Here is a 12,371-nt window from a genome sequence, read left to right as displayed (position 1 = left end):
CTCCAGTTCTTAAGTCTTTCCTCAGACAAACATATGAGGTGTTTAAGTCATCATAAATTCATTTATAAAAGGAAGTGACTATTTTTCCCCCAAATTTACACTCTTCCTGTGAAAGACTTTAGATGTTTTAAACTGAAAGGGAGGAAAGGGAAAGAAAAATTAGCACTAGGAATTCAAAATAATGTTTCATAACGAACACATCCATCATGTGAAGTAACGGACATCTTGAGAAAAATCAAAATAACTTTCAATATGTTAGAACACACATTTTTTTTTTCTTGCTGAGAAACTAACTTTTATAGATCTTGGATAATGATTTCAAAATAAGTATGCCACCATGTGCTTTAAAAGCAAGCATCTTATAAGAGATGAAATCAGAAGAGAAAGGGCCCTAGGGTTTTTGTAACTAGAATTGTGATTTACAGATGAGTCTTAAACCTATGAAGCATTTGGCTCCAGCAAGGCTCCCAAATCCTTTTCTAAGATCCCTGAGCCCTGGAGTCAGAGCTGCAGGTTCTGAAGTTAAGGAGTCCATGCTGGGGCTATTGAGGTTCTAACACTCTGATCATTGTACCCTCCTCATCTGAACCCACCCTGTTCTTTGATGACCCATCCCAAGCTTCAACATTCTCATCTCTGAACTCGGAATCACATCTATTTATGGTTTAGGGGCAGGCAAAATACATCAGGGGCTTACCATGGCAGACAGAGCATGGAGTTTGTGAATTAGTAATGTGATACTTTCAATAAGTCCCCTCAGGTTATCTATGACCTATGGGAATTTTCCCAGATAAGGGAAAGTAATAAGAGATGAAAATACAGGATAAATTCCTAAAATTATTAATTTTTGTGATCTTATTAAGAATACACAAAAACAATCAACATTTTATTGCCTCAATGTCACCCATTTGCTTTGTTCTTGTTAACTCATTAAGTTCATTGTGATTATGAGTCCTTGATTTTTCACTAAGTATATATACTGCTAGTCTTTAACAAAATATTTACATTCCAGGTGATCTATTTTCCCTAGCCTGCTTTTTAAAATTTAAATAATTTCCCCTCATTTATGGTATTCATTGCACCATTGGAGAACCCCTGTAGAAACTGAGAGAACAGGATTTGGGTTCTATCTGTAAGTCTGTTCCTAAATGCTAATGAGTCACAGGGTACTTACCCAGTTAGAGACCCCGGCAGTTATCCCGAAGGTTTTGCTTTTCAGAATTTAAAATATCTGTTGCATTCCTCCCAAAGAAGTTAGCAGTTCTATGGTTTCCTGAGAATATTCCACATGTATGCATAGTTGCTTCAAACAAGTAGAGAAAAACCAATTTTCACATACTCCTCTGCTGAGATCATCAGGAAAACCCTTTCACTTACAGAAGACAACCTCATATTATCTGAGGGCTGTATCTAAAAAAACAAATGCCTTCATTCCCCACGAAAGTCCCCATGTCTCAAGACAGAGGCTACCCTAACTTGGGTCTGTCAGCACAAGGAACTCAAGACCCGACACGTTCTCCTACACACCTTGCTGTCTCCAGAGGGAGAAGAGCATTTCTGAGATGGTTCCCGAATGGTGGCATTCCGTCATCCAGGATACCCAACCACTCCCAAGAATCTGAATGAGAGGCCTTTTCCACTGACCCCTCTCCCCACCTCCCTTCACTTATTTCCTCCTTTGAGTTCTGTGAAGGCTTTCAGGACAATGGCCATGTTTTATTTATCACCTGGTCCCCAAGGCCTACCCTGAGGAAGGGCTCAAAACGTGTTTGTTATCAGAGCTGAACAGTCATGGGTGAAGGTGTGGGTGGCTGTTTCAAAGCTGTACCATCCCTGTGTGTAAGATGAAATGTGCGGGGACCATCTGGGCCATGAGGGTGCACCCTTTCCCCTACTATGGTGTGCAGTAGTAAAAAAGGTAGCCAACAGAAAATCCCAATAAAAACACCAATTATGTTTATCTTCAAAGTGTCAAGATACATGTAAATATACAAATTCAGAAGGAGAAAACCCTTAATAGTCTATATTCTGCTCAAAAAATTAACCCCCTTCAGGCATGCACCTGTGGACACCTGACTACGTTGCCCAGTGCAGGACCTGGCCCTGAGGCAGGAGCCTCCTGCCACCATCCGACTCATTTTTGGCCCTCTTCAATTTCTTAGTACGTTGAGACCAAGGAAACTGATTGTGAAGTTAGCTTACTTCAAATAAAATTAGGGAGAAAAGTTGTCAGCAAAACCAAAAACCTTCTACATTGTATCACCAAGTCTGAATAATTTCTGTTATAGTGCCATTTCCTCTCTCACAACAGTGACACAATTTGAGAAGGCTTAACTTTCTTACAGAAAATCACAGTCTATGGTTTTATAACGCTAAGTAAACTCTTGGGCTTACAGACACTGATGGAATATCCTTACTTGGTTTCAATATGAGAGACCCAGCAGGAGCAGCTTTACTAAATTTAGCCTCTGAGCTGATTTCATCACTAACCTGTCCTCCTGACAGAGGTCTCTGTGGACAGAACAGAGGAGGCACAGGGGACACCATGCTAGGTTGGGATCAACCTATTTAACAAGCACAGATCACAGCCAAAAATGGGCACAAAGAACACTCTGCTGGACTCAGCAATGACTGCCATCAGGACGAAATCCAGAGGACCTGTTTCCCAGGTCACAGCATGTCTGATGGCCACACCTGTGAGAAGCCCAGAGCATTCTGTAAATCCTAGCCCCTTCCACAGAGCCACCACCCACCCAGAACCATACATGTCACTACACTGTCATCAGTGAGATTCAGAAGCTTTCCTGGAGAGGAAAATACCAGAAATTTGGTCTAAGACAAAGCCTGAACAAATTTGGAGAAGCACAAACTGAAAGTGAATCAAACCTGGATCTTCCTTCTCTTTCTCTGTCGCTTTTTTTTTTTGGGGGGGGGGGGTCAGTCAAGAAAAATACCTCATCAAAAACTGGTTTAATTCAAAGAACATTTTATTAAAATATTCAAATGCTCAGGAAAATAACTGAGCTCTCTCTCAACCAGCATAGCAGCAGAGTGTCACGACTGGAGATGCTCAAAAGAAATAAGTACTGTTTCAGCTCTCGCTCTTAGTTGTTTTCTTGTCCTGTGAGGAAGGGAAAGTGCGTGGAAAGAGGAGGGCAGGTGGGAGAGTTGGCTGTGCTGCTTTAAGGCCAGCCTAGGGCAGGGGATCCAGACACAGAAAAATGGATGTCAGAGGAAGTTTCAAAGGGAGGTTGGTATTTGAGGCTGGGGGAGGGGTGGGGAAAGGGAGACTCACTTCCTTCCATTCCATCAGGCGCCCTTCTCCATTTCTTTTCCATCTTCTGTTCCATACAGCACACTATCTTTTATATCATCTACAATCAGGTTTTTCAAGTTGCTAAAGCTGTTTTTAGAACTTTTAGCATCAACCTGTGCATTCACCCTCTTTTCTATTTCCTAAAACAACTTATAAATTGGTTAGAGCTGGTACTAAAGGAAAAAAAAATCCTCTGTCCCCCTCACCCCTGCCAGAGCCTATAAATTTTATCAAGCAATTGAATGAAAAGATAAAATATTTCTAAGCTAAACCAATGTGGTTCTACTCTCCATTCCACAACAGAAAATCCACAATGATTTGTGTATAACTGATATGTATGGATCTATTGATAGCCCAAACACCATTTATACAGTCCACACTTTTACTTGAAATTTAATGGATGTTTTTCATGGGAAAAATGCCAATCAGATATACATATAATTATACAACCTAGGTTTAATGTTCAAAGAAAATGTTCATAAGTTACATCTTTGGGATAAAATAACAGAAGATAAGAGTGAGTCATTTTCTTTGTTTTGTAACTTACTACAATATGTTTCCAAGTGTTCTACCTCCTTACATCATCTTTCCTTTAAAGAGTTTTAAAAAATGCTTACATGGAAACGAATGATATTTAATATAAAGGCAGAAAATTCTAAAAACAATACAATGCAATGTAAATCAGTATTTCAGCTCTTTATGAGCAGAAGAAAAGCTGATGATAATGTAATATTGAGCCAGAGGAAAATCTCTTAATTGGAAACAGGAAAAAAAAAAATGGGGGAGGTGGGGATAACAACACAACATCAGTAGAAAGGGATCAGCCAGCATTGAAGCATAAATCTTTAGCAAAGGGTCTAAAATGATGTCAAACAAGAAAAAATCAGTTTAAATATGTGAAGGTATTTTGCGAATGCATCCCCAGAGCATACTATTAAAGTAAACCCTGTGCAATAAGTTAAAAGGAATTAAACACTGAAGAAAAATTGTTACCCCCTAAAATTGACTATTCATAAATAAGGTGAAGATACATCACTTAGGTCAACAATATATGGATTTATTCTTATCCTTATAGCACTTTCCTAACTGCCTTGAATGTCTTCTAGAACAACGAAGGATATAAATAGTAAATTGATAAATAAATAAATAGAACAGTATCTTCCTCCTGTTAAATGCCATTGCTGAAGACAAAAGTCACAGATTAAATTATAAATAAGGAAACCGTGCCAGGTATGATTTAGATCATTTAACTTCACTTTTAGTGGTTTGGGTTTCTCAAAAACGTACTGCAAGCTCTAGGCTGCAGACAAAAGTCCTTGCGTTGCTTTTTTAAATGCAAGTTTCCAGGCTTCATGCCTAAAAAAGAGGTACTGACTTAGGAGGTCAAAGGTCCCAAGAATCTGTTTTTTGGCAGCTCCCCAAAAGATTGCATGTGTCCTGGGTCCACAGTTTGCACTTTGAGAAAACCACTCCTGAAATGAAAGATTTGTCTCTCTGCTATGGCAATGAACATGTCTGTTCATCTGTTTGCATTTTTTTTTTTTTTTTTTTGGTAAGAAACATGTTCCAGAGTAGAAAGGAAGCTTTAAATCTATTTTTCTGAACCATCAACCTTGTCACTCAGGTAGCTGGCGTGCTATCTCGATGGAAACCTGTTCAATAGCGATCAAAATGGCGCCCTCAGTTCTCATCCCGTCACACTCGACAGCAGCAATGCAGCTGCAAATGGTTGTCAAACATCCACTAATGCTGTAAGATAACTGTCCAAGAATCCTTCACCCATGGGACTTAAAATTCTTCTGAATTTGCCTTTGGGAAGTTATAAAGATCTGCAAAGATTATGTATATTGCTTATAATCATTTATTACTATATTGGAAAAAAATTCTTCCCTCTCATTTCATTTGTTACTAATGATCTCTTTATCACAAAGTTCCTCATAGGTTGGGTTCCTTTAACATTTAAGGCCATGACTAGAAATTTTCTAACTCTTTTCCTTATTTCCTTCCTTCTCAAGTCTCTTTTCTTGATAACCAAACCCATTCTCTTTATCCACATGCACATACACTCACTTTGTGGGTAAAATACACATTTTTGAGTTTGCTTCCTAGTGTTGCAAATTGCTTTTCATTCACTCTAGAGTGAGCATCTCTGAAGGAATGCTACATATCAGGCACTGTGGAGAAACGAACAACTTCACAAACAATTGCAATATAAAAGTGGCATGTGCTATTACCCACTGCAGCAGCTGGACCTGAGGCAGGAACCCTCCTCCATTATCAACTCACTCTTTGTCCTCTAATTACTTGGTATATCATCGTAAGTCTGCTTTTCCTCTAGCTTGTATTGAATGGCAAAGAACTGGTTAGCTAGTACCTACTCTTGACCTCATAAGTCACAGTACCTCTTATTCGAGGTGCAAGCCCAGAGATGGGAGTGAGGCAATGCCTAGGATCTAGCCAACTTAACTAGCTACTGCGTGGCAAAAATGATCAAGAAGGAAGAGATGTCAAGAGCATTGAAAGTTAGTCCTCTCAGTGTCTTCTGATCAAATCCAGACCTGGAGAAGGGAGAGTACAAAAACTGGTGGGTGGTGGACTCAGGCATGATCTGAAAGTGATTCCCGAAGGCTTTCCGACTTCTGATTGCACTGCATAAAATCTATTTTACACATAATCCACTGAGAAAAGAGAATGTTTAATACCAGCGCATCAGCTAAAACAGACTCCTTGGTATCTAATCTGTCTCATGGAATCTCACACCAACATATTTTAGGAATATTTTCTATTTTCTTATACCATTTTCATATTAGAGCCAGAGAGAGAGAGAAAAAAAAATCTCTTACCTATTGACTTACAAGAAAATACTTTTTTCAAAAGACTATTTCTTTGATAAGTGTGGGATCCTAAGAATGAATTACTTTACTTTGTAACAGGATTCCACTTTATTATTGAAATTGAATCTTTAAAAAAAATTTCTTTTAAACAAGTTTAACTCAGTTAATTCCCTGCAGACCTACTCTGTATCAGGTACAGGGCTGCCACAGGCATTGGACTTAAAGTAAAAGACAGGCCTGTCCTCCAGAACTCCTTTGAGCAAGCAGGAGTTAGAAGCTTTCATAGTGTAGCAAGGGTTATTCTGGAGGGGTGGGCACAATGCTTCAGGAACACAGTGGAGCCTGGCGTTCCTTCTCAGAGTGGGTGGCAGGTGAGCTGGATTTTAAAGTGAAAAGAGGATTTTATCACAAACAAAAACAAGGGGAAAGACCTTCTTAACAAAGGGAGCATGGAAAAAGCTCCAGAGAGTAAAGGGAAGGAGTCTTTAGGAAACAGTGTTTTGTGGTGGGGCTGGGGGGTGATGGATGAAATTAAGAAGATGGGTAAGTCACAGCGAGAAGAGAAAGGATCTTATCAGTCGTGTGAAGACTGAATTTTATTCCTGTGGGAAGGACAATTTGGAGCCCTGAAGATTTTTAAGGAAGGCCGTCACAAAACTCACTCCGTGTTCTAAGCAGTAAGTGTGGTGGCAGGCAGCAGAGGAAGTAGAGGCTAGAAGACTATTATGGTTTGGATACGAGGTATCCCCCAAAAGCTTCTGGGTTAATGCAGGGATGCTAGAAGGTAAAATGACCGGATCGTGAGAGCTGTAACCTAATTGGTCCATCTAGTTTGAATGGACTGAATGGTAATCGTAGGCAGGTGGGGCATGGCTGAAGGAAGTATGATGGGGGGCACCCTGGGAAGGCTTGTTCTTCCCTGCAGACCCTTCCCCCTTCTCTCTCTCTGCTTCTGGGCTGTGGAACAGTAAGTAGCCTACCTCTGCCATGCCCTTCAGCATCACCTCGGGTCCAGAACAATAGACTCAGTTGATTATATATAGATCAACACCTCTCAATAGTGATCCCCAAATAAACATTTCCTGCTCTAAGCTGTTCTTGTCAGGCATTTAAGTCACAGCAAAGGAAGGTGTTACAGAGAGCAACCTAGAGACTACTCACGATACTCAGTGGGGTGGCTCTATGTTTTAAGATAAGCATTTTTCTCCCCTAAGTTCTTTAGCTTTACCTGAGTTTTCCACCTTTTATTATATATGGATACTGATATAGATTTTTTTTTCTACCCTAAATATATCATCTTTGGTTCATAAAATCACATTCCACAAGGCAGTAAACATTTAAGGTAAATACTTAAAAGATGATCTCTTACCCGAGCAAAGCTGCTCCACTTTTGTGTAGTTTAAAGATACTATGTCATTAACCCATGCGATGATGTCATGTCTGCTCATAGTCTCTTGGGTTATCGAGGTAGAATACACATTGACTGCCATTCCCCAACTAGGAATAAACAAACAAAAACAAGTTTATTTACCTAGAAGGAAAAAGTTAAGTTAGAAACATAAAAGACACCTACCTATTCAAGAAGAGGATCCTGGTGGAGCTCTAGGGCATGTAAAAGTCCTGCTTTGGTTAAACCCTTTAGCTTTGCTTTCTCTCTCTCCAGTTCACAAATTTGCCACATTAGGTTTACATTTCACATTTTTTAATGCAATATTGTTATACAGCTCTCCCAACTAGACCTAAATGTTCTTCAGGATCTTCTTAACTTAGAGCACAATTTGGAATTTCACTTTTTTTGAGGGGCTGGGGGTAGTGGGGATTGAACTCAGGGGCACTCAACCACTGAGCCACATCTCCAGTCCTGGTCTGTGTTTTTATTTAGAGACAGGGTCTCACTGAATTGCTTGGTGCCTTGCTTTTTTGTTAAGGCTGGCTTTGAATTCTCGATCCTCCTGCCTTAGCCTCCCAAGCAGCTGGGATTACAGCTGTGTGCCACCATGACCAGCTGGAATTTTACTTTGATCTTAAGTCTATGTGTAGTTATTAAGAAGTTACCAGTCTATAGCAGTGCACACCAAAGTAATCTTTTAGTTGAATACATGATTTCATAGTATTTTCATTATAAGTACTTGCAAATGTTAAATGTCTTAAGAGTTTGCCCATTCTAACAAGTGTGTAATAATAAAGTCTTTTTTGACATTTAAACCTGGATACAACTTTGCAGTTACATTAATTTTGTAGAATATGTATGTGTGCATATATATGTGTATGTGTGTGTACAGAAATATACACACATACATACATGTATGATAGATATACATCAACTTTTATTTTGGAAATTTCAAATATACACAGAAGAAAAAATAGAATAACAAACTAGTTTCATCTATTTCTTGACCAATCTTGTTTCATTTATAATCCCATTAACCCTTCTGCCAATCCTACCCTAACTGCTGAAGTCAAATTATTTTTGAGTAAATGCCAAGCATATCATTATTTCACTTATAAATATTCAGTGTGTGTATCTAAAAGATAAGGACATTAAAAAATACCAAACCACTTATAGTATTATCACACCTAAAATGAAAATAATCATTTCATATGATGAAAAAAGCATTACAATTTTGTTTGTCTGGATGTGGATTCAAAGTTCAAACTCTGTTATTCTCTGATATTTTTAAAATTTCCTTTATCTATAGGTTCTTCTCTAGTCTTTCTAGTCTTTCCTTGGAATGCTTTTTATGTTGTTGAAGAAACTGGATTGTTTGGTAGTTTCCAAATCAGGACTTCACTCACTGCATACCAACAGTGTGGTTTAACATGTCACTTAACAGGTTCTTCTGTCCTCTGCATTCCTATAAATTGCTAACATGATCTAGAGACTTGATCTTACTCAAGCTCTAGGGCTTCATGCAGAATCTTAACTTCCATTAGGAGGCACACAACATCTGACTTTCTGTTATACCATGAGCTACTGGCATTTGCCTCAATCCAATGGTTCATTAGAAACTTCAAAGTGATCATCTATTATTCATTCTTGATTTATTAGCTGGCATAATTCTACAAAGAGAAACTCCCCTCTTAGGTACCCTGAGGTTCAGATTATACAAGAAAAACCGAGTAGATGCCTGATTCTCTTTATTTACTAGTTCTCAAAACACTGAGGTAATCCCTAATATTCTCCAAACATGGTCAATGAGGTTTTTTACATTTTTTAATTAAGAACTTATGATTGAAAATTATTTGATGTTTCAGTTCATTTACATCTTTATTGATATAAGGTTACAAGAGCATTTTCAGGCTGGCTTTTGAGTTCTTTTGACAAGATCCTAGCAGTCTTTGATAACTCCCTTGCTTTCTGGTAATGACAAGATGTTACAGACTGAACTTGTATCTTTCCTGCCTCAGTTTGAGCCAGTCATTTCTCCAAGGGTTCTGATTCCTTTCAGTGGCAAAGAGTACTTAGAGACATAAATAATATTTTTAAGTATGACTAGAAAGGATAGCAAGAACTATGGACTAAATTTTACATTAAAAAATTGTATTTATGAAACAGTTGTGCTTGGGAGTTATTTACTCTCATTAAAGCAACAGAAATCTGCTTTCTACTTTGAAGTGCTAATCATTGAAGTGCTTATCTATAAATTCTCTTTTCCTGAAAATCTGAAAAAATCTCATGGCACTAGAATCACAGATAATGTGGCCGTAAGTACTGTTTTCCATATCGCTATTAAAGGTTTTGGTTAATAATGTCTACTATTTTCATAAGTTCATCATTTATTTAACAAAACCATTTGCTTTTAAAGATCAAATTTTATCATCTATATAAATTATGTAAAACCTTAGGAGAAATAATTCAAAACAAAATATTTTGGATTGTTTGGTGTCATTTTCACATACAGTACAACTTCTGGCAGCTGATGTACTTTTCTAATGGTTTCTTCTTTGTGCAGTAATGAGAACCTTTTGCACTTCCAGGCAATGGATGATGATGATGATGATGATGATGATGATGATGATGATGGAGGGTGGTGTCAAGGCCCAGAATTATGCTAGATGGCACCAAACCAAATTGAGCTTAAAACACAGCCCCTTTGAAATTAAAAGCACTAAATTGCTTTAACTTCCAAACCTCCTCCTCATACTGAGAATGGAGGCCAAGGGCCCACCTGATCCTAAGAGGCTCCAGGGAACTGAGAATGGTCCATGCTCTGATTGACACAGCCAAGCTGCATCCACAGATGCATATTTCCTGCTTTTCTGTGCCACTGTGCCCACTTCCTTATAAAAGCTTTCTATGCCCTTCAGTCCCTGAAGATGAAGATTTGAGAAAGAAAAAGGTATCTTCTCTCTTCCTCAGAGCTGGCTTTGAGTGAAACCCATTCTGCCTGCCAACCTGCCCCCTGAGCTTTATTGGAGCCAATGTCAAGTTTTTCCTACCAGGTTTCAAGATGAAAATGTTTGCTCCCAATGATTTAAAAGCAGAATTAATCTCAGATCTGTTTTAGAAAGATAATCTATATCCAAGAGAAAATGTTCTATGGCTAAAAAAGGGGAAGAAAAATATTCAACAAAAGGACAGGTAGAAGAGTTATGGGAACTTTTTAAACTCCATGAGAGCAAGGAAGAAGTCAATGGCTGAAGTCTGTCAATGAATCACCAGTTCCTCCAGGTCTTATTGATAACATTCACCCAAGGACAATTGTCCTTTTATAATCTAAACAGACACTCAGCAGGCAAAGGCAGATAAAGGCACTATATATCTTCAAGGAGCTCATTAAGACTAGATGGCAAACAATGAAACAGCTCTGGATTTGTGCTTCAGAAGAACTTGGGTCAGTTAGTTACCAGAGTCACTTCCACCACGCCTGCTCTCCAGTCAACGATGCAGTCTCTGGGAGCCCCACACTGGGCACTGCCATGTGTAAAGGGACTTGCAGGAAAACCAGGTTAGAAGACAGAACGAGAGGAGGGTAAGCCAGTGAAAGAACCACTGTGCTTTGCCCCACGCTCCCATTTTGATTTCTGAAAGAATTCTGTGAGGAAAGCAGGGCGGGAATTATAGTCTTCCTTTACAAATAAGAATGAATGCTGAGTATTACCCGGCAGGTCACATAATCAGTTAATTGAGAGACCCCAACTTTAGTCCAGAATTCCTAATCCTTGAGAAGACTACCAAACACATGGATATCCTAAGGTAGACAGTATAATGATTCAAAATATTAATTTTTAAATTTACTAATTTCCAAAGACTCGATCAAGAAAAATAAATGACTATGAAAGGTAAAGTGACACTGAATGCCACAGAATGGAGAGCCACTGCACTGCATAAGGCTTATTCTCACGTTCGGATCTTTAGCGTCTTTTACATGCAAACATTTAATTCTTAAATGACCTGCCATGGGATCTCTGGTACTTAAATATTTCTCTGTCCTCACATTGTGGCTTTTGGTCAGAATCTTAACCAGATCATTATGTTTAAGTGTACTGACACCTAAAGTAAATAAATGGGGAACAATTTCTCAGCGCTATGGTTCATGGGTCACCATATTTTAATATTGTATTTAAATGACATTATAAAATAACTGTACATTCATTACTCCCACTTGAAAATAAAACTAAAAATTGCAATATAGTTACACATAGTTTTTGTGAATACTGGAATGCCTTCCTAGGAAGGTGGCAATATAAGCTTTTTGGTTTTAGTTTTTTTGCAAACGGAAGAGGGAAAACAAAAACAAAAAATCCCCCCCAAAACCCAGAAATTCCTCTACAGATCCAGCAAGTGAAGTCACAATTCTAGTTTGTGTAAAATAGTGACCACTGATATACGTGACTTTAGAAGGAGGACAGGCTCAGACTGAGGACCAATGGCTGATTTTGCTCAGTTTCATCCTGTATGCGACATCTGTTGGTGGTGAGGTGGAGAGGCACAGCAAGTTTATGCTTTGTAGCAATCATTGAGCAAATTAGACATTGCCTTTCTGCCTACTAAAACAAATGGAATTTTATGTGAGTCAATGCAACCTGAGTTAGGCTACTGAGCGAAGTTAGCCTGAATAAGGGTTTGGCAAGTCTCAAACTCTGGAAACCAAAATATGACTTCTACTGCCTTACCAGTCATGGGCCCCAAACCCAATTGCCAAATATTCTACAATTTTGTGTAAGAAAAAATTTGGCAAAGTTCATGACTTATTCCAGAGGAATGTCTCTTTAAAATT

At 38.6% G+C, this 12,371-nt stretch overlaps 1 protein-coding gene across 4 annotated transcripts in view; it reads right to left on the bottom strand.

Annotated features, from left to right (window-relative positions):
* Positions 1–12,371, bottom strand: part of Mapre2 (microtubule associated protein RP/EB family member 2) — a 151,977-nt gene that overhangs the window by 59,600 nt on the left and 80,006 nt on the right. For all 4 annotated transcript variants that reach the window (XM_047526378.1, XM_047526377.1, XM_047526376.1 and 1 more), the window contains one exon: positions 7,520–7,647. In XM_047526378.1, coding sequence (XP_047382334.1) covers positions 7,520–7,640 — 121 coding nt within the window. In that variant the 5' untranslated portion in view covers positions 7,641–7,647. The remainder of the gene's footprint in view (positions 1–7,519; positions 7,648–12,371) is intronic.

This window comes from Sciurus carolinensis, chromosome 15 (genome assembly GCF_902686445.1).
Source record: "Sciurus carolinensis chromosome 15, mSciCar1.2, whole genome shotgun sequence".
NCBI classification, from domain to species: domain Eukaryota; kingdom Metazoa; phylum Chordata; class Mammalia; order Rodentia; family Sciuridae; genus Sciurus; species Sciurus carolinensis.
This window is presented reverse-complemented; position numbering and strand designations above follow the sequence as displayed.